We start from the raw sequence: 26,839 nt of genomic DNA, 5'->3' as shown, positions 1-26,839 counted from the left end.
AAAACCAGGCATATGGCATTCGGCCACAGTAATTACTAGTGGCAGAGATTATTCTAGGGAATATCATTCATTACCACGTATGCATTTAGGTTGCATGCACTTAGCTTACATGTTTTACTACTTGTTGGCCTTGATGCTTTGTATTACATTGTGGTACTTTACCACCAATTGTCCTTAGTGTGTGTGTGTGTGTGTGTATGTTTATATAATAACTTTTATTCGGTATGAAAAAATTCATCCATTACAATAAATAATCTCCAATACATTTGTTAAAATTAGCAATAGAACCATAAATAATAAGAACACCCATCAGGAATAAACACATATATAACCACATACGTAAAAACAATAAAATAGAAGGATTCATTCTAAAAACTCTACATTGTTACGCCAAGTAATAGCTCCCATCAGGAATGATCCCAGCCCCTTCCACAACAATACATCTGAGGCCATCTGCAGCCACATAAAAGCCGGACGATATTACACAAAACCCTTGGGCTTTAGGAGAGGTAATAGAAAACGAGTTCTGAATGGTGCATAAAAAACACAAAACAAAGTAAAATGGGGCAAGGTCTGTTGGGACACCCCATCACAGGGGCAGGGTCTAATACATTTGTCCCCATACTGACCTAACGGGAAACACAAATTACTTCTAATGATCCCCAAATGGAAACGTGTTATGAGAGACCTTTCCCTCACATCCTTAATCTCTAAGAGATAGCGCTCAGGTCCTACCCACATCTTTAGCATAATGAAATCCCTGATCGATTTTTTTCCCTAAGGCCTCCCCCTCCCTCCTATTCTTCTGGATTTTTAAAAAATTCTCCTTAACCCATTTCTTATCACACCTGGTCAGGCCTTCAGGATAATCAACCAAATCAGGCCGCCCCAAATCATGAGCCATCTTCCTTATGTGCATCAGCCAGGGAATATTCTTTGCATTGTCACAAGCCAGACAATCCTTTAAGATATCCCTATTCAGAGTGGCATGCTCATTAGTCCAAATTGAAATCCATAGCAGAAGGGGAGCCAACTGAATGGTGTCCTGGACAAACTCAGGCTCCAAGTGAAGGCTGAAACCAGGGATATTTTGTCCAACTCCCAATAGCCTTCTACAGAACAGATTTTCTTCCACCGTAAGGGCTCGGTAGTCCCTATACCCCCAAAGTGCAGCACCATACAGCAGGACGGGGAGGCATTTCCGCCTATAAATTTCAAGCAAGGGCTTGATGGGTTTACTACCTACCCTTACAGCAAAGTCAAAAGTTGTGCCAACTACTGCATGAAAAAGCGCACCCCTTCTGGCAATACAAGGTTTCCATGATCCTTTCTCATCAAAAATAATCCCTAGATATGGAAACTCATGGACCCTACTAATAATTTGATCCTCCACCCTTAGCTCCCCCACCCTACTCAGGGGTCTTCCACACACCATAAAATGAGATTTCTTCAAATTGACCTCTAAACCCAAAGCTGACGTAAAGGAGGCATAAGCTCTAACTGATTCCCGGAGACCATTCATAGTACGGGCCATAAGGACTGCGTCATCCGCGTACGTTAGTACAGGGATATCAGTACCATTCACCTTTGGAACATCCCTATAATGTTTCATCAGAAAATCTGAGAATCCATTTGTATATATAGAAGGAACAAAGTAGGAGCCAGAAAACACCCCTGGCGCGCACACGACTTGAAAGCTTAAAGGCCTCTGAGCATTCCCCATTCGACCCTACCCTAACATTAGCAATCGTCCCAGAATGTAAGTATCGGAGCATCTCTACAATATTAGGATCCAGCCCTAGCTGATTTAATCTTTCCCATAATATAGAGGATTAGGGGCCTCCGTCAAGAGTGTGTCCATAAATAGATCTACATTTTTCCCCACCACCCTTTCAACAATTTTTAGGGAATCCACTTGCTTCCACCCAAGCCGCCTACCCTGGTCCTTTATCTCCACTACTACCGGCCTACCTCTCCCCAAATTACGTAGGGCCCCAGGGAGTTTAAAGGATACTATAAGGGGATTGTGATCACTGAAACTCTCCCCCATCACCTCTCCCCCAGTCACCAGGTCTTTCATAGGTGGAGACATAAAGATATATTCAATAGTGGATTCAAATCCTCTTCCCACATAAGTTGGGAGTTGATGAGTGCCTGCGGCTTCTATATCACACACATTCAGAAGACCCAGCTTCCTGAGTTCCTTGATTAGAACCCTGCCTCTGGCGTCCTGCAGACCGTCCACTAAATAATCCTCACAGTCAAGAATAAAGGGATTAACCACAGTACTGAGCCTCCCCAGCTTAGCATTAAAGTCTCCAGAGACAATAGCACAGAATTCTAACCCCATCTCCTCCATTCTGTATTTCAAAATCTGAAGAACGGAAAACAGGGCCCCAATTTGGCATCCCATATCCCATACAGCATTATAAAAGTTAACCAGTAACATATTAAAATTATTAGAGAAAATTACCCATACCAGCAATATACCTTGGTGATTGCAGTTAATTTGAAATGCACCCACTATCTTAGAGAGGCGAATTAGGGTAACCAAGCCACCTTTTGAGCGGCCACCAAGAGACTTCACAGCTGGAATTGCAAATCTGTTGTACCCATCCCACACAGACAACCCCTCTGACCAGGTTTCGTGAAGCATGATCACATCAAAATTCGTCACACACCTAATCCACGCCTTATCGGATAATTTAGCATCATAGCCCGCAATATTCCATGAGATAAGTTTACACTGTGGGGGCACCTCTTCCCGTATAGCCAGGGTCTTGGCGCATTGTCAATCCACACCTTCCAAGGATAGATTACTGTTAGTGACAGTTGTATGTATATATATGTATGTGTGTGTGTATGTATGTATATGTATGTATGTGTGTATATATATATATATATACGTATACATATATATATATATATATATATATATATATATATATATATATATACCTATATATATGTATGTATATATATATACCTCCCACACAACCCTACTAAATTCTCCCGCATTTATCTCGCCCTACTACTATGCTCTCCCTCACCCTTCCACCTACTCTTCCCTCCTCCACCCCCCTTTACTCATCCCAAGCCTTTGGGTTGAGTAAATGAAGGATATACTCCCAATGAACCCTTCTGGATTTCTTTCCTCCTCCACCCCTCCATTACTCCAGTCAATCTAACTAACAAACTACTTACTTATAGTTAAGACCTAGATTCCATAGACGGAGGTCTTTTTTATTTTGCCTATAGTTTGAGGGTGATCCGTCAAGAGGGGGCTAATTAAAAGGGTGGGTCCCAAAACGCGTTTTCACCATTCATTATTCCATAGGACCTTTAGACATACCTGCAGCTTAAACCGCTGAACGGTATTACACCAAATTTGGCAGAAAGCTAGATCTTGTTGTGCTGATCACACTTTTTGTGGTTTGGTGCGAATCTGTTCATTAGTTTTGGAGTAATTTAAGGCCAAAAAATATAGATATTTAGGGACACAGATCCGGACCTGCGGAAAAAGAAAGTCCCTGATTGGCTGGCCACAGCCTGACGGAAAAGTTGCGGCTGCCATTTTCTTTTGTTGCATCTGCTCGGTTGGGGGGTGGGAGGGGTGTAAAAGTAGTAGTGAAAAAACTAAATAGGGGTCAGGATAAAGGCATCCTGACTCTGACACATATAGGGATCCCTTAGGGACCTCTCGTGAGGAAAAAATTGGCCCATTTTTTTTTTTTAGCCCCTTCCGTAGATCCAGGAAAAATTAAGGAAAAATAATCAAGCAACTGCATCCAAGCTCATGCTGCGCACGGCCGAAGGGGGTGCACTGCTTGGGTTTGGGTGCATGCAGGAGGGTTGGCCGGTGGGCCTGGACAACCACTTAGGCCATGCGTGGCATGGGGTTGGGTGGTTATGGGGCTTGGCCGTAGGGCCTGGCTTCAAGCCATGCTCTGCGGCCGACCACCACCAGGCACGGCCAAAGGCCATATGCTATGCTGGGTGGTTTTAGGGGGTTAGCGGCAGGTCAGGCCATGTGGCCGGTGGTAATTGGATTAAAGTACAGCAAGGAAAATTACTTTACGTTAAAAAAAACTGTAGAAATTCATTGAACAAAACAAAGGTTACAGGGACGTTATAGTTAGGCTCAATTTTTAAATGTACATAACCATAGAAATCCACAAGTTATAGAGTTATTTCAGTTAACTATAATATGTGCCCTAATGACTACAACTCGCACCCCTGCCATGCACTCCTACTTACCCCACAAATTACAGCACTGATGACATCTTTGATAGCATAGTTGATAATGTCACTGTAACATCTGCAGTAAAATTACTGATCACATAACTGTGCCTGGCGGGGGGTGGGAGTTATAGTTCCCTTAGGGCACCTGTTATAGTTAGGGTTATTTCACATGACTATAACAGGTGAATTTCTATGGTTTTGTACATTTGAAAACTGAGCCCAGCTATAAAGTCCTAGTAACCTTTTTTTTTTTTTTTTTTTCTTTTCAAGTTTACACACACAAACACACACATATATATTTACTTCATCATTACCGTGGAAGTCCCCACTGCATAGATAGGTATAGGTTTCCATAGAAAATTCATTTTTTGGTTTGCTAATTATTTTGACACCATTTGATGAAAGGCCTCGTCTGGTGGTCGGCCCCCTCAGGGGACCTTTAGAATTAAATGAGAGTTCAGCTGCAGATAGGCCTAAGCTGACGGTATAAGTGAGGTGCTCCAACAAGTGTGCACATTATTGAATGAATGACTGTAAAGCATGAAACTTTCACCAGATGGCCACAAATAATCAGAATGAAGTAATTTGTGGTTGAACTACTATGAATTCCTTCCTCTGTATATTGGAGTGAATCAGAGTACAGTGGAAAAAGCCTGGTCGAAACCCTTGGTGCTTTCTTGATTTAGACGGCCTTATATATTTTTTAAATTCTGCTATTTTTGTTTTTCTCTACTCATACCTTATTTTAAATTGCACTAAAGTTTTAGAGGTGCACATTAGTGGTTGTATATAAAACAGTAAATGATAAGTAGTGTAATCACTCATTTCGAGCATTTGCGCAACAGGTCCTTTTTGCTGCTACTACTTGGTATTTCATATCGTTTTGCAGAGCGCCATTTTGGTGCTCAAGTTCCCAGGGTTATTTTAGCTGAAACCCTGTCCGTCGTGTTAGCTGTTCAGCGTAAGCAGCCTCAAGTCACATTAGTAAATGCATTCTGAGAACTCTGAAAGAGAAAACGCGTTACTATACCAAGCAATGATTTATTAAAAAGGTTCAGCTCAGTCTGATATCCTTAGCTTTGAATCTAGCGGCACTGGTCTCGTTGCTGGATACAGTTATAAATAAGGTTTTGACTCTTACATGGTAGTTAAAGCATCTGACCATCTCGCAGAAACTGATGTAGATGTCCTTTGAAAGATGAAAATCTGAGTCGATTTTGGCAGGAATTGGACTTGATGCTATCCTATTTACACAGATGAACGGTTCTGGTCTCAGCCAAATCTGAACACATTCCTTTGTTTTTCCGTTGGGCATCAGCCGCTTCCAGAGAGAGACCTAGATGAGGTTGCATGTTTTTTTCGGGAATAAGGGGCCTGGTGACTCATCTTATCTCACCCTTTCATTTTCCATTGATCGGTAAGAATGCTACCAAAGAAATGTTTAGAACAAGTCAGGCCCTGCAGCAAGTTGTCAAATAATGTTGCGATTGATATTTTCTACGCAAACTTTTTTCTAGTGGCAAAGTATTGTCATTTGAAACTACAGAGTTGCCATGTCAGAAGCTCTGACGCCCAATAATTGTACAGTACATCTTCTTATGTTTCTGTCTCTTCCAGTCAAGACTGTTTCTTTCACATTGGTAACCTGTTGTTTTTCGGTACATTTTGTAAGTATGTTCCGGAATTCGCCATGATCCTAGTTATTATCTTTTTATTTGTATGTAACTGTCTTTTAGCTGGAAAGTACTCTCATATTCGTGGCCCATGTTCGTACTACATGAAACCGCAAACATGAACAGTTACTGTACCTGTTAGTCATGACGTACGGAGTTTTTCCTCTTAAACAACAGAAAGCAATACTTTTGGCATGTATTGCCACAGATCCCACCACCCCTACTTGTTGCCATGCATGCAATATTGATGGCTTGACAGTATGCATGATCTCCAGACCGGGAAGAACGGTCTTTGTTTTAACAGGCTTTCTCTCTCGCAGTTCTCCATGGGTGGGCGGGGTACTTGCAATGTTCAGTGTCCCCCGCAGCGTACTGTGCATCAGCATCGAAGGCGCGGATCAACATGCTCGTGCTTCACACGAGGGCAGTTTAACCAGAGGAAGTAATAATGGAAGGTACAGCCCCCTGCTGACATCACCAGCCTGAACGTGCTACATTCACCCTAAAGGACATATGGCCTGAACACAACACCCTTTTCCCCTAAAACTCCCCTCTTGACTCTGGTGTGTTAAGCACTATTATGCCAGCCTGCTAGATCCGGGCTGTGCGGAGGACCTTCATAGGGAAGGATTGCTCACCCAGTCTTAATATCTGAAGGCCACTTTGTCCTGGATGCTGGTATTTATGGCATTATACAGTTCTTTTGTCTTGGGTTACTCATGACTTATAGTTATGGCTGTTTCTCCTGGGTTTCCTTCATGAATTTAAATTACTTGTGTTGTACAGTGATAAGACCATAACAAATCACTAGTAAATTGGTATGTTAATATTTAATACCACAGTCTCAAAGAATGTTTTCAATTCCCGAGAGGTGAATTGTACATTATTATCGGATTTTCAAGAATTTGGCATCCCTTTTCCAAGGAGATTTTCATGCAGTAAGTAAATCGCAGCGTCTGGGTCAGAATGCCTTAACTGTTTTAACTTGGTGTACTTTGATATAGTAATTTCACACAATAGCATATGTTTTGCTTGAGTCCATCCTCCAAATATTTTGTGAGAACCCTTCTACCATTCCAAGCTCACTCTGAAACACAATTTTAATCTCACCCAACACACCATCGGCCTGTCATCCTTAATTATCATGCAGAATAGTCAAAATGAAACCTCTGATCTGCAAAATGTACATTTTGTCACATTGAGATTGAGTGTAGTTCACTTGTTGCTTTGGTGCTAGCACAGTAGGGCATGTTGACTTTTAATGGCCACTTAAAATTTACGTGTGATTTTCCCTCCTTGTAAATAAATGTTAACGACCTACCCTAACAATTTATTTTCCTGTCTACCACAACAATACAATGTTATATTACTTGGATCTAATTTAGTATTGCTCAGTTGTTTGTTAAAAATATGAAGTGATGGTGAAAAGTTACCTTATTCTCTACTTTTATGCCAACAACAATTATCTGACACTTTGATAGTGAGTACTGTGCCTCGCCAATCCCCAGAACAACCTTCTCACTCTTACAGAGATTATTCATCATCTAATTTCATTCTTGAATAGATGATATTTCTGTTCCATCAAATCATTCTCTTTAACGTTGAAATCTTTCACTTTGACACTGGCTTCACTGTCTTGCCTAGCACCTTTTTGTTCTGCTTGACTAAGATTCACATTGTTCGTTGTGCCATGTTCTAAACTAGATTTGTCTTGTGTCGATGAAAACTTCCTATAATTCTTCCTTATACACACATTTCTAACTATCTTCTCTTACTGTAGGCATGATTTCCTAGTGCTTCTAGGAGTTGGGTACCCACACTGTGTACACCCCCCCCCCCCAAACGCTCTGCTTTATCTCATTGTTGATTAACTTATTTGTATATTTCTACTTTTCAATGTTATCTCTGATAGTCATGTTGGTTACAGTCACTGCTGCTACTTCAACATTCAAGGCGTCTACAATCAAAGCTTTGAATGATGAAATTGATCATTCGACACTCTTGGATATTTATATGATTTTAACCAAGTTTGGATTACAATGACATATAACAGTTCGTAAATTGTTTTTTTGAGCACCATATGATCACTTGGTCACCAATATATGTTTACATTTCTGACATGCTGCAATTAGCAGCCAAAACCTAGTGCTGACACATGTTCACCAGCAGGCTTGTTTGCAAACTGATGCATGTAAAAGTTAAATCATTCCATGACTGTGTGGATATTCAGTAAAATGAAGTTTGAGTATATCTGATGTTTCTGTTAATGAGTTATGGATTATAAGAAGGTAGATGTTGTAGTACCTCTTCACCTTCCATGCCACATAGATTAAGAAAAAGTGATTTATTTCTATTGGAGCCAAATGAGTTTCCGTTTTTATTCCTCGTTTATGGTTGTTGAAAGATCCAATACATTTTTCCCAATATATCAATGGCTTACCAGGCTTAAAGGTGGTGGTTTATTGCTGCGTTGCATGTTGAAATAAAATGTGGGTAGTTCAAAAGTGGAAGTAAGAGTTAGATTTTTTTTTAATGACCCAACTAAATTGTCAGGCAAACTTGCTGCTGAAATATTCCACACCTATAGATCTAGTGAGGTTTTTGTGTCATGTTATAATTTTTTTAATTTGTTTTTTTCAAACTTAGTTCAGCATGGCCTAACAATGATGGAGGAGACGTGTCCAGTGAGAGTAGAGTGCTATAATGGATACAGATTTAAACCACCAAATTTAGCTTTCATCTGGAATGCTGTGTTGTTCATTGGTGCAGAGATGTGAGGAAAGCAGGATATCATTGGGTTTTTCTGCAGGCAAGATGACATCTACGCACAGTATGCAAGTGCTATGTGGTTCTCAGTTGCACTGTCCTTTCTGGAACTGCCACACTGCAGTGCAATATGCATCAGCGTCGGTTGATTTAAGGCTGCACAGCCATCACAAGACTTTTTGGAGTGGTCACAGGCTGCCTTACCACATGTGATCTGAAGGGTGAGTTTTGACCTAGTGTCAGCGTGTCAAATTCAGTGACTTACCATGGTGTATTTACTTCTTTCAAAATCAAATGGCAAAGGTTGATGTTGGTGAATATTGAGACAAGCCACAGCACTGAGCTTCACGAACAGTAACTCATCATCAAAATATGTAATGATGCTTTTACGAGGAATCATGTAGACAAGGACTTTATTAAGAAGCCACAGGCTGTCCTCGACAGGCGAGTAAACTGCCAACAGTTATGATCAAAACACGGAACATTCTTGAAAGAAAGCAGAAACTGGTAGCAGATGCAGAATCTAAGCAAATAAGATCAAAGGGGCATTATCTCACTTGTGGAACACCATAGCAGTCTTGGGTGTGGAATTCCTATAGCCTGACACCTGGTACATATTTGAGGTCAAGGACAACAAGCTTTAATGTTTATTTTGTTCTTGGGACAAGCAGGCCCAACCTCCTGCAGCACAGACCCATTGTCTGCCAGTTTACAGGAAATGGAACTGTCTGCAGTTGAGGTAATATTTGTGTCCATATGTTAATGCTGTTCGAACTTGTATTTATGGTTCATTAATGCAAAACCTTTATTATTAAGTAGGCACTCTAAATAAATGTTGCAAAGTCACACTGCACAGTGGTTCCATTAAAATAATGTGTACACAGACATTTGAAAGTTTAACATAAATAGGCTACTTATAATGCTCCAAGAGTGCTGTCTGATTAGATTCAAATGTTTGCAGAAGCTTGTAAGCAAGACTGATGATTCTTTGCTTTCAAAATAAAATGTTCAGGAAAAATACAAGCAGGAAAACAGTTTTTTAAAATTACTGTGAAATGTTAGGTATTATTTCTTTGAAGCATCATTTAGTAAAGTATGTTGATGAATGCTAGTATTTCCCAAAAAATTCATAATGAAAAGATCAGTGTATCCGTTTTCGACAAGATTATCGGAAACATTAAAATAAAGAAGCATTGGCAAAGCCAAACAATCCGAAATTGGTGGACAGTCTTTTGGTTTTGTCAACGCGTGTCTTGTTTTGACATGGCTTTTGTAACACTTCATTTTTGTTGGAGCTGGGAGGCCCTCACCATTGTAACAAACATTGGCAAAAAGCAACAAAAAAAAACAGGCATGTTCAATGCAACGGGGCTCGCATTTGCTCGAGTTAGAGCTATTAGCTTTGTAAAGAAAAAAAACGCAGTGTGATTGCGCTATGTAAAATGCAGCACAATTGCGCTGCGTGGAAAATAAACAGATAAAGTAGTCCGGACACCATGCTGAAAACATCAAGCCTCGTGTGTTTTTAGTAGTTTACCAGTGCTGTGTAGGTGGGCTAAACACAGGAAAAGGCATGACGTATGCATGCCTTTCACAAATGAAAGCAGGCGGATTTTAAAAGGCAAGCCCAAGAACCAATGTAAGTGACTGACGTGACATGGGGGTGGTTGGAAGCCCAAAGAGGGATTACAGAATGAGACTGAGCACTTTGCACTCGCCCATAAAAATGATCTCAAAAAGCACACATTGCCTCAACTAGTTGCTGGCACTGAACAAAGCTACTTTGTGTGCCGATATTCTTCCTGTGGAAGCGCAAAATGCTATCACTCGCAGTAAAGGCAGCCGATAGATTGATAGAGAGATAAATCGAATTTTATGAAAAACAAAATGTCTTGTTTAATGCCAGACCTAATTCTTAAAGAAAGTCACAAGAGAGTACCTATGCTATATGTTTTGCATTAGTGGCTTTAATAAGTTCATAATAATTTACGGAAGTAAACCAGGAAATCATCCTCCAGAAAATATTTGTGAACTGTATTTTAGCATAAGCAGTTATGGATGTGTAGATTTGCTCATGCATAAATCTATTGAGCTGTTACAAGTTCACTTTCCCTCCAACCACTTTCTTCCCAACCCTTGAACTTTTTACTTCTGCCCTTGTCCGTAGTTAATTTCCACCCTTTCTCAGTACTGGAAAAAGTTAGAGAAGCGCTGGTGAAGATCCATAAAACATGCAAGTTAGCAGGTTTGCCCAGTCTCAAAGGCATTCCAGCCCTGGAACTACTGCTTACTGCCTCCTCTAGTTCCAGTATGGAGATCTGCAGAAAGGTGGCAAAATAAGGAAACTGCTGTAGTAGTGCTTGTAATTACTAGCATTAAAGCCATACTATAATATTAGCCCCTGGCATAATCAAAGAAAATAGTATCAGAGATTTATATAATGAGATTGCTGCCATAATTTGTCGTTGCAGTACATGGCACTGAAGAGACAAGTAGATTTATTTTACAGGACACGTAGATTTAAGAAGCAACCTGTCCATTTCCCTGGCAGCGTTCCTTATTAGATGTATCTCTATTACTCTGGACTCACGGTGCAAAGAACCTTTTCCTTTACTACACAAGGAAGTGGCTCAGATAACATAAAAGCAGCTTGTCAGTTTGAAAAATTCATTGCAGTTTTCATGAAGATTTATGAAAGACGATGAGACCTCTAGGAGTACAGTTCATGCAGAATTTCAAGATGTGGATGCACAATAAATCCTTCTGAAGACAGTGTAAAAAAAAAAAAAGAGGGATGTGTGTCCAGTGATTTAGAACAGTGGTTCCCAACCTGTGGTCTGGGGACTCCCGGGGGTCCACGAGGCCTCCTCAGGGAGTCTGTAAGGGCTAAGAAAATTAAATAATATTAAATTAACAGATTAGGTCCCCAGCTTTTAGTAATTGCTCAGTAGGGGGGGTCCTTGAATTCCAATAATAATTCAGCGGAGGTTTCCAGGTTCTAGTTATGATAAAGTGGGGGTCCACAGAAGTCAATAGGTTGAGAACCACTGATTTAGAATACTCCTGTTCACAAACTTAGCTGCCTTTCAATGAAAAGTAGCTGCCAAATTCAGCAGACGTTCAGAAAGAATCAATGAAAGACAGAGTACCGGCCCTCACTTTTATATTCAACCCTAATGAAGGGTTGCAGGAGACAAAGTCTCCTTTGCAGCAGCTTTTATAGAGGGGCTTCATAAAGAGAGAGAGCTAGAAGACACTAGTTTTCTGACCCTCCATGTAGGAGACTGAACCTTAATGGTTCGTCTAATATTTAGTGCTGTTGGTAATATTCCAGTTAGCTTCCTAACACCTCCACTGAGAGGTAGTCGAGGGCCACAGGGCTGTGTAAATTTGTAATATGATGTTGGGCGATGCACTTTTCATGAGGCTAGTTGTTTAGGAGATAATTTCCTAATTGAGTTACTTTGGTTCTCACTGCCTTACTATGTTCCTGCCCCATGCTTTTTATTATCTCTTAGACTTTCTCCTTTAACAAACTAAGCATTTTCCAGAGTGTGCAATAGTGATTAAATAACTCACCCCCACTCAATTGCCAGGGATACCATCCAGGCTTTCTTCCTCACCCTTTATTACCCACAACCCCTTACCCACTTAATTGCCACCTTCCAATGAGGCCCCAACCTCTTTCCCTCCCTATTGTCTTTAGATTATCTTCCCACACCACCTGTCCCAATTTACAGTCTGTGGCCCACCTTCACCGAGTACGTGTTGAGCACTCCACCCTGCGGGCAAGAGTGGGTCCTGCATTGGGTTTCATAGGTTGCAGTCCAGACATACACCATTTAACTGTGAACCTATTGTACAGACAAGGGTATGAGTATGCTGATTTAGCAAATAATCTCTCATTGATTGGCATGCCTGGCGAATTTTTGTATTAGTTTGAGTTATGAGACAACCCTAATTAAAAATAAAGTTAAAAAAGCATAATGGAGTCAGACTACGATAAACCACTTTGTATAATTATGAAGTAAAGCTGCAATGTAGAAAGTTTATGTAGATTACGTAGCAATGTTATAAATTGTCTAGGTTACTAGTGTAGCCCCTAACCCTGGATGGGTTCAGCCCACAAGCCGAATTGCTTTAGAAATAACCGACAAATCGGTTCCCATCATCCTTGTAAATATGTTAATCTATCCCTGATCAGTAGTCTAGGCAAGTTGCCTTCCAAGGCTTAATACTTTTCACTGCCCCCACCGGATTCCCAGGTTTGCTTGTTGATCTGTGTCTCTAAGTAACACTTACTCATTAGAGGCACACCTTCAGACACCTGACTTAGTCATATTGCTAGTTATTGTTTTGAACACTTCAGCCCATTATCTTTTTTTTATTCTGCCTTTTTAGCGGTCACGTGTAGATGGAGAGCCAATCCATTTTGAATAGAGTTAAAGCTACTTTTCAGGCTACCCTTTCTCAAAACCTTTTCTTGCATATGGAGCTTTCTGAAAGGAGACACACCTGATCTTTGAGGAAGAGTATTGCTGTGGGAAAGTACCTTTTTATTGCATGGTCACCCACCCTTCCCACCCGTTTTTTTGTGGACTGACACTGCTGGTTTTGGAACTCTGCACACTGGGGCACTGGTGTCCAGACCAGTGTATGCAATCTGACCCCTATAACATGACAGAATTGACTAATATATTATTGGCAAATTTGACTTTACAGTAAGGATGTAATATTTAATTCTTTCTATCTAAAAAGGTTCCAATTTAGATATCTGCACAGTGATCTTGTGAGTCTGTAATGGGCCCTGCGCCTTAGAGCCTGGACAACTCTAAGGATGCTCATGGGCTCTTATGTGCGGTTCTGCCTGCTACTCCCAGAGAGGAACAACGTTGGCACAGAGCTGCAGAACCCCAACTACCAGCATGTAGGAGTACAGCTTTAAAGTTTCTTTACCCAGTCTGCCACGTGGGGAATATTCACAAGGTGAGGACTCTACAGTTAGATACAGCATTTACCAGAAAGAGAGTTAATGAAGGCAACTGACTAAATCATCCTTTCTCTTCCCCCTGATCCCTCTCCCAGCATGGGGTTGAGTTTAGTGGGAAACCTGGGCCTGATTTTGTAAATCACACCAGGCCTTCTTTTCTTATTCAGGATAAAAACAAATTCTTATAAATCGTCGATCCAAGGTTTTATTAGTGCATGGCGAGCTGTTAAAATCGACTCTGGGTTCCAAAATGATGATTTTTCAGCAGGTCTGTGAAATGTATACACTACCTACATTAATTTTAAAAGTACATGCTTCGTAATAATAACCTTTAAGCTTGTTGCATACCTTGATGATCCGTTCTTCTCTGTACTGTCCTGTGTACATGCCTTTGCGTGGCCCTTAGTTTTTCGCTGTGCTTTCAAGAGCTACAATGTCTTTAAATGTGGAACAGTAACATTCAGTACTGTTTAAATGGCAATGTCCTGCAAAATATAATAGAAAACTAAAACCTGATGCCTCAGAACATGCATGATTTAACAAAAAAGTTCCTTACTAGCAGTTGTGGTGCCAGCACCTCCCCCAGTCCAGTCTTGTTGCTAAGTGTTAGATGTTTTGTCGACTCATTTCTTACCCAAACATTTAATTTCGAATAGTCCAGGAAACTGGGTAGAATTCGACTGTAGTTTCCTAGTTGCAGTGGCAGAGGTTTTGAGCTTTTTGTACTTCCGCTTAAATCCTACATCGTGTAGTGTTTGTGATTAGTAACCTCTTGTAATCGAACTAACATTTGATTATCGAAAACTGATAGGGCATTCTGAAGTGAAGGGCATGGCTTGATTAAATTGTAATGTAGCAATGCTGGTATTTTACGGGAATACGCCTGTCTACGTGCCTGGCAGTCCAATTAGAGAAGGAAATGGGCTCTAAATGTTGCAAAAGAGCAGCTGTGGTTTAGTTGCCAATTTCTACCTGTCACAAATGAACTGAAGTTAATTTTTAACTGTACAGTTTAAATGTTTAAGTACATTCTTATTCATACTATTTGCTCTAATATTACAATGGCATGTGTACTTGGAGATGTCATTGTAATTAATGTTTGTACTTTCTTTTTTGCAGGTTGTTCCCCTCGGTCGGAAAGAGATCAAGGCAGATGAACTAGTCCGACAACTGCAGTTTGAGGCAGAAGAGCAGCGAAAGCAGAAAAAACGCCAAAATGTTTCCGGACTGCACAAGTCAGTGTTTTAACCTTGATTATTTTTTTTCTCAAAAAGGCTTTGGCCTAATAATGGTTTGTGTACAGGGCCTGTGGCTGTTCCTTATTCGTCTGCAATTTTATTTTCTCAATTGAAGATAAGGAAAATGTTTCTGAATGTTTTGTACAGGATAAGCCTATCTGCATTTGCGATGGTTCAATTTTACTTTTTATACACTTCGAAATAGACATTAGCAATTGTTTCGATTATGTTTGTTCAAAGTGAAGAAAATTGTACAATGCATAAAATGTTCCTAGACGAGTCTGATTAGTGGTCTTACAACGTACATACCTCTCATCATTGGTGGCCAACACCCCGTTCTTCCATTGCCTTTGCAACAACCTCACAGCGACTGACCCATACTTTTAAAGATGATTTCAGGACCAGTTTCGGAAATGGCTTTCTCTTTCCCACCTTCTTCATGGCCTTCCATAGGCTTCCCCATCAGTTTTACGCAAGGGTTTCTTTGTCTGTTTTTTTTAATTCTACAAGGTTGTGTTAGAGGTTGAATGAATGTTCTGTTCTGGAAGATTTCCTTTGTTGTCCTTACACAGAGAATTCAGTTGTGCCTATGTATAATGTTTCTATCTGTTATTGTAGTGTGGAATAGCACAGGTACATATATAAATAGTGCCCGAGCTATGTCAGTATCTATGGCAAGAAGCTGTGCGTGTTATTGATAGCATGAATTTTACAGCGGCTGTTAAGCTATGGAGTGAAAATACAAGCAACAAACACATAGCAGGTAGGCACCCTAGCTTTTAGTAGGTGAAAAATAATAATAATGAAATAAAGTGAAAACACTACACAAGAAAAATCCCAAACGAGTAAATTGTAATAAAGAAAATGGGGCAAAATACAGAGAGGTGAGAGGTATAGCCTCTCAACACGTCCTCCCAATACTAATCATTACGCACAAAAGGTGTGGAGAGCTGATTAAGATGGACACACTCAGTCAGGTAGTGACCCTAACACCATAAATAGTTTCATGGAAAATCTAATATGTTGATGGAACTGTGGGGGATTCCTCCTTTACGGAAGATGCAGTCTCACACACTTAATTGTCATGCTTCATCATAGACCGCCACTCTCCACCCTGGTAGGACAGTGCCACTGGGGCAGACTCAACCTCTTGGTTCTGACATACCAGAGGGAGTTCTTAAATAAAGCTTACTGGATAATACTGGGATCCAGATCAGTAAAAATACCCAATGAACTACTGGTAGTTTCTCTTTTAATAAGGGTGTCCGTTGGTATGATTAAAAACATAGGTCGACGTTCATCATGAATATAATGTCTCAGCCCGTCATTACAACAGCCAACACGTTTCTTCCCTCACTCAGCCCGTACAGGTCTGGGGCATTCTTGAGGGCTTTGGGTCCCTAGCATTCCTCGTTGTGATACACCCCCACTATTGCTCCTCAAAATCTTGCCCGCTAGGTGATGCTGGCAATCAGCCGCATAAGCCTGGGGTGAGAGGTCCAGAGAGGTTCAAATAGGTGCGTTTTCCCATGACAACTTCAGTAGAAAGGCAGACAATTCCCTGCTGATGGAAGGTTGTACCGTCTTGGTCTGAAAGACAGTTAGCATTCTGGCGTAACCATTTTTCATCACACATAGCTGAAGGCGTGATATGGTATGCCATTGATAATACTGACAACCTTTATTTCCTTAGTAGTGTGTGTAAGGCGGAGTGACAACCTGGCTACCCCAACATCTAGCTTTGGAAAGTTCTTCCCTTCTCCTTCCAGGGCTCCAATAGTTTGGAGTGGCAAAAAACTGATGTCAAGTTTCTTTGTGTGTGTGCTGAAGGCAGCCTTTGAAATGTAAGTGGGGCAGGGAACAGTTCTGCCCCACCCGTCCTAGCAGGGTTGCCCATCCTGCCAACAGCTGTTCCCCCTTTGTCAGTCTTGGAGGAATACACAAATAACAACTGCCATGCTGTTCACAGTGATGTGACCAAGGACACAGGTTGCAGGCACCAATGGTTGGGGCAAGAAAATGCCAACTTTTTAAAAGTGGCATTTTCAGACTTGTGAATTAAAATCTGACTTTACGAATAAAGAGGGTTTTGAATCACAATAAAATTTGAGTGTAAACATCAGTTTCCAATCTCCTCCTTAACTTAAATTATCTGTTATTGTTAAAATGGCCCTTGCTACAGTGTCATTCCCCATATGTTTTACCTTCCTCCTCCCTTTTTTTGTTGTTGTTGCTGAATTGTTTTTTGTTGGCCATAAGGCACTGTGTACTTTATCACTGCTAGCCAGTGCTAAAGTGCTTGTTCTGTCTCCTTAAAACATGGTAACATTGGCATATGTTCCATCCCTGTCCAGGGGAGGGGGGGGTGAGGCCCCTGGAGGGAGCACTAGCGCATTCCCTGAGGGCCCCTATCTAGACGTAACGGTTACGTCCTGGGCACCCGAGCGGTGCTGCCCAGGATGTAACCGTTACATCCAGGGCACCCAAGGGTTTAAATGCTACTAGAGGGCCTGCAGCACTGATTGTGCATCCCACTTAAGACACCCATTAAACATGTCTCAGGCCTGCCATGCAATGCAGAGCCTGTATATGCAGTTTAAACTTCCAGGTCAACCTGGCAAAATAAACCTTCATTTGTTATACGTATGTCGCCTCGAAGGTAGGTCCTGGACAACCCAGAGGGCAGGGTGGAATTTATTTAAAATATACACCATGTACTTTTATGTTCTACATGCTCTAGTGGTGAAAAAAAATTGTTTTTCATCACTGCAAGACTTTTCTCTTTCTCAGGTTAATATTGGACTTGCTGTATGACCTCTTATAAGTGTAACTTCCAAATTAGAAGTGATGACCACTTCATGTTTTGTGTTTCTGGGCTCACAATTTAAATTCCTTACTTATGATGAAGTCAGATTTTAAATTCAAATTTTGAAAATGTCAACTTGCTAAAAGTGACATTTTCTCGCCTTAGCCCTCTGGTGCCTGCAGCCTGTTTCTGGTCACATGACTGGGTACAGTTGGCAGTTGGGCTTTGTGTATTCCTCATAGACAGCCACACACAAAGGGAGCTTAGGTGTGACTTAATGTGTCATCCTGGGCAGGATGGGAGGGAGAAGCTGGACACAGCACACTTACAACCAAATAGGCTGTGTCCTGTCCACACATAAAGGGCTTAACAACTCTCTATTCTCACTCCAGCCAGCTTGGAGCTAGGGCAGGGGAGCCACTTCAAAGCCACTGTCTAGAAGTTTCTCTCACCTTCCAGAGTTAGGGCACCAATGTATGGATACTTCAGCATACTTTTGGACCTGTGGATACTCTGCTAGAAAGAAAGGCTGCTGTGCTGCTGAAGGGCGACTACTCTGCTTGACTTAACTTTGCTGGACTCTTGCTTTGCTGTGCTGACCTGCTGCTCTTTTGCTTGGGAGTGAAAAGAACTGGACCTGCATCTCTCCAACCCACAACCCAGAGTGACTGCAAGTGCTAGTTGGCTGGCCTTCTGATGTGAAGGTCCAGGGACACAAGACTTCCAACCACCTTGCTTATACACCTGAACTCTGCCATATTTGAGACTACCCTGCCAAATGGTGGCACCCTAGTCCTGGACACTTGGAAGTGGGCCTAAGGCACTTCCCAATGGAACTAACCCATCTTTTCTGCTGAGTGGTGCCACCCACAAGCAGAACACGCTCATCAGCTCAGCTGAGTGGTGCATCTTCAAACAGAATTGCTGCATGGATTGGACCCGGCAAAAAAGATTTGCATCTACGCCGCCTTCTGGGTTTGAAGCATCTCCTTTGGAACTGCCACTGTGCAATGTTTCCCTGGAGTAATTCCTTGCATCCCTCGTCGACAGCAGCCTTGAAAGCGGCGCCAATGCTCTGCATCGCAGCTTCACCGCTCATCGGCACTGATGTATCACCTTGGCTGCGCGGCACATCCCCAACATGACCTTCGCTTCATAAGCCCTGTCGACAGGATCCTCGACAACGCAACAGAACCTCGCACTGCAGCCTCTCCACGGAATCAACACAAATCATCAGCTGCGTGATGCACCTTCACCTCAGATTCACGTCACACTCTGCAACCAGGAATTAAGGTACTTTGTTCAGCAAGCCTAGCTAGGTCACTAAAGCCAGACTGCGCTCCATCAGGGTCGGCCTGAACTTTTGCCTTTGTCCAAGTCCAGTGCGACGATATCTCCTCGGTTGGCGCTTTTTGCTTCTTAGCCCTATTCTTCAATTAATTCTTTAAACATTCCTAACTCAGTTTCCACTGATTGCCTTTTTGTCATTTTGGTCTTGTTTTATTTATTAAATTAACTTCTATTTTTCTAACCTGGTGTGGGATCCTTTTTGTGTGGTATTTTTACTGTTTGAAGTTCTGCACAGATACTTTACACATTGCCTTTAAGGTAAGCCAGACTGCTTTGTGCCAAGCTACCAAAAGATGTGCACAGGTTAATTTGCATTTGCTTGTGCCTTACCCTGACAAGAAGTGTTGTTGCGGCTTGACTAGGGCTCACATTCAGAGTCAACCACCAACCCATTTTCTCACACTTATTAAGTGTAATAAGGTAACTCAATGTATTCAAATGGGAGAAATAGGCTTTACAGTAGTGGAAAACGAATTTAGGGATTTTTCACTACCTTGACATGTAAAACCTAAAAACACGTGCCACTTTTTAAAACCTCTGCACTCTGCCCTATGTGCTATTTAAGGCCTACCTTAGGGGTGACATATGTTTTAAAAAGGAATAGTTAGGCCTGGCAAAAGGTTTATTTTCCCATGTTGAAATCACAATTTCAAACTGCCCTACAGGCTGCAGTGGCAGGCTGGAGACATATTTAAAGGGCTACTTTAGTGAGTGACAGAAGGACTGCTGCAGACCCACTAGTAGCATTTAATTTTACAGACCTCTTCTAGCCTAATTTGGCTTTGCCCTAATTTTACAATGCTCAAGGGAGAGACAGCACAAGCACGTAAGCACCGATTAGCAGCGGTAGAGCCCACAGAGTAGTAATACCAACAGAATCGAAATTCAGAAAACCGAAGGAGTGAAGGCAAAATGTTTAGAGGAATACCACCCCGAGTTGGACCAGTCCAACACCGTTTATTTCAAGGCAATTGTTTGTGAAAGTGTGAGCACACTTACCTTCTTGGAGTACAAAAGAAAAATAACTGAATACTGTACACCACTTGGCAACCAGCACTTTACAGTTTTAAACTGTAAAATTTACTGGTTTTATCCATATTTTTTTAAAACATACTTTTGCTATTCTGTGCTGTGGCAAGACCAAGGGTTGGAAGAATTAGTAATTCAATAATGAATGAAAGAAACTACATTCTTATTTTTCATGAATCAACAAATTGACCCTATTTGATATATTTTTTTTTTTCCTTCTGGAAAATAGTACACTCTTTTCAGGTTCTGATCTATTTTGGCGACTGTCATCAACACTTATGACTTGCTCTGCTCTTATTCTGAGATGTGAGCCTTTCTCTTTCAGTATAAAATTTACCATCAGTGTTCCTCCAGTTGAGTCAATTCAAATTGGTTTCAAATCCCAGTGTTACTCAAGTTACTGTGAACTGCAAAGATGTATTTACAAAGTCGCAGTTCATGAAGACTAACAATCCTCTAAGGCACAGAGGCAATTGATCACTAGAAGAAAGTCATCGCTGTAAAACTCCCTAATGATGGGGCCATCAAATGTACTTTCTGTTCCTGTCCATTTTTGGGATGAATGATTCTACTGTCAGCACTTTAGGGCTGAGATGTGTATTTACACACCTTGTGTAACTTGAGTTTTTAGACAAGGGACCCAGTACTGTCTTTAGGTTTCAGACATCATACAGTGTTTGGGTCTTCCATATGCTCATTTGATACTAGGAACTGTGCAGTTCGTCAAAGACCCTTGCCCTTAGTGGTTCTTGAGCTCGATGGCAAAGGGGTCTCCTGCCATTCAACCTACCTGATAGTATCAAACACGTGGAATCAAGAACAGGTTTTGGATTTACATTAGATGAATGAGAAACTGATCAGACATATGATATGTACATATTTGAGTTTCCTTTACACAGACTCTTGTGGCAAAACTTGTCAGGCTATATGTGGATTCAGCATTCAGTTGTCCTCAACGTTTGCAGACTATTTCATATCCGACATGGCCATTGTGAAGCATCCCCATCCGCTAATGACAAGTCTTGTCTTGGGCAGCTGGAAGCTTCCTCTTTTTTACACTCTGCCAATCTCATTTGAAAGCTATGCTTAGTGGGCCCAACCCTTAACATTTCTCAGTGACCTGGCACTGACGTTAATAAAGTAACTTTGCATATACGAAAGCAGGTCAGCATTTTAAATATGTCAACGGGCTAGTTTGTTAAAAGTGAAGGAAATTGACCTGTTGCCTTAATTGCAAAATGTGCTACAGTTGTGTCTCCGCTTTTCTTCCTAAAATGTTATTGAAAAGAGATGTGATGGGTAGTTTTGGAAAGAAAGGGCCATCCTAATGTTCCTTGTCATCCCGCAGCAGAGAAAGATATTTGAACTAAGTTTGCCCTGGAATCAAATGCCTTGTTGTATTTTAATATTTTGATGTAACAGTGGCATGAAGCATTATTGCAAAAAGAAGCACATTATGGAAATCTATTCTAAGTCTCTTAAAAGGAAAAAGGCAAATAGACCTCTTAACATATTCTAATTACATAAAATAAAACAACTGATTGGTGAAGCTTTGAAGTTGTTTGTCTACCTGACCAGAAAGAGTTGTAGAATATTAACCAGTCATGTATAAAAAATAACAGGCCCATGATATGTTTATTTAAACCTTGTGTATTTTTAATGACCAAATCTCACCTGAAAAATACTTGCCAAACGAATTCCTACTCCCCTAGGGTATCTTGATTTTTCTTTTCGTAGACGGTAATTGGAAGGCACAATTTGAATCTGTGATGACTCAAGAACGCTTGCACAATTCTGGTTTAGCCATGTAGCTGGCCTGCAACTTCTCATTCGGTCATCATGGCTCATCCAATATTGGAAATGTTGCTTTCCATATGGTATGAAACGAGATACATCTACACAGTGTAGATAAACATGTTATTGCAATGCCCCCTTTCAGACTTTTCTCTTAAGATGTTTCTCATGATGGACGAGCCATTTCTTTGCATGGATTTACTGACTCCTGACTAGTGATAGTCGATTAAAACTCTTCTTTCATTTCCTTGCAGGGATATTCCAGAATGTTTTTTTATTTGTTCTTCATTGAAATGTTTGTATATGCAAAAAAGACACAAATCCTGCTACTGTGCACAGTACTACATACACGTTGACTTGTGGCAGAACAAGTAGGGTAAACAAAAGGTTGAGTACAGGTGAAAAGCATATTTCCTACTTTATTACGTGGTGTTAGGGGGTATGGTAGAGCATTTCAGAAAGTAAGACTCACTAGCATAGTGGAGACGATCCCACAGCCACGCCAGCGATAGGATGGGTATTGGGTGGGGTAGTGGTAGGGGGAAATCACCAATAACACTTGGGAGAAACTTGTGTGGAGGCTAGTGGGTTTAAATAGGTGGAGTATGTGCATAGTGGTTATAGGTGGGAGGAGGGGGCACCGATAACATCAGTGGCAGATCTGAGTCCGGTTCCAGAGCCGTTCGTATTAGGAATTATCAATAATATAATTTTGAATATGATCAGTCATTAAGTGCTCATTGTAAAGTTATGTTTGTGACCTACAGATCACAAGTTTGAATCCTGGGGCTTAACATCTTTTGACGTTGATCAGTTGAGCGCTATTACATTAGGTATTTGCAACATCTGTTCTTTACAGTCTTGTAAAATGACAAAATTGCAATAGCAGGCACAACATGATTAAGAATGTATGTAATGGTGCAGGTGGCTATGCCAAGTTAGACTGCACAGATAAGGTGTCTTATTTTTTAAGACTCAGCATTTAGGTTTTTCTCTGCTTCTTCTAGAGCCCTCACTTTGTTCTTCCTGCAGTAGAGACATATATATATTTTTAATTTTCTTGCCTTCATCTTACGTTGCTGATTTCAGAGTGAAAGGGTCTATTGAGTCAAGGTCCATTCGAAGCTTTTGTGAAACTCTCTGGAAAAAGTCCATTCTTTTGTGCTCTTTGTATGTTCTGCTTACTGTTTGCAGTTGTCCTTGTACACTTTGTACATATACCTTTTCACTTGTGATCAGTGGGATTTTCCTAAGTACTTCCTTCTTTATCAAGAAATGACACCAAAGTCTCAGGCCCTGATTTAGATGTTGGCGGTACCGGTCTTACGTCGACTTTTCAACTGAAAATCTGTTCGCTGTTGTGACAGTCCACCCGCCGTATTTAGATGTTCCCATAGACGAAAGCCACCAAGTTCTGCTGACTCCGCCAAGAAACTTCTCCCACGCTGACGGCACCATTAGATACACTGTATGACGGCGGGACTCCAGCTACACTTACCGCTGAGCAGATTAGGATCTGCCTTACCAGCAAGGAAAAAGTAGCTGTCCAACCTCCACTTCTGAGTTACACTGCTCTCCAACACCCCTTCTACTGGACACAACTGGATAAGACCTGCCATCATTGCTGCCACTGACCCAAGGAGAAAACACGCTCCACCCCTCCCCCGTCAGACTTTAAGGTAGGCAGGCTGCATTGACAGGGTACGTTGGATGGGCACTGCATGGAAGGTGGGGACCATACAGGGAGTGCAGAATTATTAGGCAAATGAGTATTTTGACCACATCATCCTCTTTATGCATGTTGTCTTACTCCAAGCTGTATAGGCTCGAAAGCCTACTACCAATTAAGCATATTAGGTGATGTGCATCTCTGTAATGAGAAGGGGTGTGGTCTAATGACATCAACACCCTATATCAGGTGTGCATAATTATTAGGCAACTTCCTTTCCTTTGGCAAAATGGGTCAAAAGAAGGACTTGACAGGCTCAGAAAAGTCAAAAATAGTGAGATATCTTGCAGAGGGATGCAGCACTCTTAAAATTGCAAAGCTTCTGAAGCGTGATCATCGAACAATCAAGCGTTTCATTCAAAATAGTCAACAGGGTCGCAAGAAGCGTGTGGAAAAACCAAGGCGCAAAATAACTGCCCATGAACAGAGAAAAGTCAAGCGTGCAGCTGCCACGATGCCACTTGCCACCAGTTTGGCCATATTTCAGAGCTGCAACATCACTGGAGTGCCCAAAAGCACAAGGTGTGCAATACTCAGAGACATGGCCAAGGTAAGAAAGGCTGAAAGACGACCACCACTGAACAAGACACACAAGCTGAAACGTCAAGACTGGGCCAAGAAATATCTCAAGACTGATTTTTCTAAGGTTTTATGGACTGATGAAAAGAGAGTGAGTCTTGATGGGCCAGATGGATGGGCCCGTGGCTGGATTGGTAAAGGGCAGAGAGCTCCAGTCCGACTCAGACGCCAGCAAGGTGGAGGTGGAGTACTGGTTTGGGCTGGTATCATCAAAGATGAGCTTGTGGGGCCTTTTCGGGTTGAGGATGGAGTCAAGCTCAACTCCCAGTCCTACTGCCAGTTCCTGGAAGACACCTTCTTCAAGCAGTGGTACAGGAAGAAGTCTGCATCCTTCAAGAAAAACATGATTTTCATGCAGGACAATGCTCCATCACACGCGTCCAAGTACTCCACAGCGTGGCTGGCAAGAAAGGGTATAAAAGAAGGAAATCTAATGACATGGCCTCCTTGTTCACCTGATCTGAACCCCATTGAGAACCTGTGGTCCATCATCAAATGAGAGATTTACAAGGAGGGAAAACAGTACACCTCTCTGAACAGTGTCTGGGAGGCTGTGGTTGCTGCTGCACGCAATGTTGATGGTGAACAGATCAAAACACTGACAGAATCCATGGATGGCAGGCTTTTGAGTGTCCTTGCAAAGAAAGGTGGCTATATTGGTCACTGATTTGTTTTTGTTTTGTTTTTGAATGTCAGAAATGTATATTTGTGAATGTTGAGATGTTATATTGGTTTCACTGGTAATAATAAATAATTGAAATGGGTATATATTTTTTTTTGTTAAGTTGCCTAATAATTATGCACAGTGATAGTCACCTGCACACACAGATATCCCCCTAACATAGCTAAAACTAAAAACAAACTAAAAACTACTTCCAAAAATATTCAGCTTTGATATTAATGAGTTTTTTGGGTTCATTGAGAACATGGTTGTTGTTCAATAATAAAATTAATCCTCAAAAATACAACTTGCCTAATAATTCTGCACTCCCTGTATACATTTTTTCAATTACTGTGACATGCATATGTGAGGTACCCAATGGTGTTGCACATGGCTGGGAGCACGCTGGCTCATCACCCCTATGGCACACATACACAGCTGTCATTGTGGTGTCAGTATTCATTACAAAATTAATGCTGGCATCACAATTACGGTACACTCACACTGGACAGTGGTGTCCATGTTGTCTGCATTGCAAGGAAACCTGTTCGGGTAGGTTTGTGCTATCTGTTGTGTATGTGTGTGTGTGTGTGTGTGTGTGTGTGTTTTCAGTTTGTGATGGGGATAGAGCTGGATTGTGTTATGTAGTTGTGTCTGTATGTGTGTTGCATGCATATGAGACGGATGTTGTGTATGTTGTGGTGCCATGTCACACAGTCAGATGATAGTGGTAGTTGTGTGGCAGACGTGATATGTATATATATGTGTGTTTTTATAGCTGAGTGTGTAGTTGTGTGGGTTGTTGTGGTTGTGTTGTCTGGTTGCATTGTCAGTGGTGTGTGTATTGTGGCATGGATGTATGTTTGTGTGTTTTCTGCATGTACGGGTTGTGTTGTGTTGTGTTGGAATGGCAATGGGATATTGTGTGAATGTGGTGTGTTGTGCAGGGGTACACATGTGACAAAGGGACAGTGTGTGTGTGTGTGTGTGTGTGTGTCACTTGCCTCTATTCCATAGCCCCTGCCATTGTACAAAGTCCATTGGGTCCAGCCGCTCTTACCCTTCGTCAACAGTCTGCCACCGTTCGATCTGCTTGCAAAACTGTAACATCTAAACACGGAGAGTGGAAGACTGTCAACTTGAAGGTCTTCTCGGGTCTGCCACCGATGTGGCCTGGCAGTGAGACTGCCAAGATCTAAATCAGGCCCTCAGCGTTTAATTATTTTTCTGGTGATATGATTTTGTTTTTTTGGTTTTTTTTCAATTTTTTTTTGCCGAAACCTGTTCTTTCTTTTCTTTCTACTTCAGGTACTTGCAACTACTCGATGGAAAGGAAAATTACCCTTGTCTAGTGGATGCAGAAAATGATGTCATATCTTTTCCACCTATTACCAACAGTGAGAAGACAAAGGTTTGCAGGCTTTTTATATGTGATGCATTCCAACTCAGAAAAAATGCCAGTATCAAGTGGAGGGAAGCCTGTTTGAAAACAATTACAAGTCAAAGAATATATTTGCTTTTCCCTTAGTGCCTGAGCTGTATTCCAAATTATGCAAAAATGTTTTTTGAAAGGTAAAATGAAATGCTCCTTTTTCCAGCCTGTGCTACATCTTTTACTTGCCCAAACTCAAATGTGACATTATCTTATATGGTCTTTCCGGCACTTATGATTACTAATTATGTGTTTTTTGCATTAATGAATGATTTATCAGCCTGTAATTAATTGTTAGTTTTAACCATCAAACAAGATGCTCATTGGAATGCTCTTTACTTTATATTTTGTTTAGTTGAATATCTTTTTCACATTTGGACTTTGGATTGAATTTGGGATTCCCAAAAAAATGCATTTAGCTATGCAATTGGAAGCAAATAATGAATTATGAAGGCTCTAACATGGTTTGGTGTGAAGATCTGCTGAAGCCAGTGGATTGGACACTTCTCTCCCTACAGTGGCTACAGAGGAGGGAATGTCCTTGTTGGTG

General features: G+C 41.3%; 2 protein-coding genes across 2 annotated transcripts in view; one reads left to right on the top strand and one right to left on the bottom strand.

Moving 5' to 3' along the window:
• The window catches only part of SMIM1 (small integral membrane protein 1 (Vel blood group)), a 402,844-nt gene that overhangs the window by 12,477 nt on the left and 363,528 nt on the right, over window positions 1-26,839 (bottom strand). The gene's annotated exons all lie outside the window — the stretch shown is intronic.
• Window positions 1-26,839, top strand: part of LRRC47 (leucine rich repeat containing 47) — a 127,966-nt gene that overhangs the window by 61,646 nt on the left and 39,481 nt on the right. The window contains exons 4-5 of the mRNA XM_069239958.1: window positions 14,791-14,906; window positions 26,166-26,268. Coding sequence (XP_069096059.1) covers window positions 14,791-14,906; window positions 26,166-26,268 — 219 coding nt within the window. The remainder of the gene's footprint in view (window positions 1-14,790; window positions 14,907-26,165; window positions 26,269-26,839) is intronic.

Source organism: Pleurodeles waltl, chromosome 6 (genome assembly GCF_031143425.1).
Source record: "Pleurodeles waltl isolate 20211129_DDA chromosome 6, aPleWal1.hap1.20221129, whole genome shotgun sequence".
NCBI classification, from domain to species: Eukaryota; Metazoa; Chordata; class Amphibia; order Caudata; family Salamandridae; genus Pleurodeles; species Pleurodeles waltl.
This window is presented reverse-complemented; position numbering and strand designations above follow the sequence as displayed.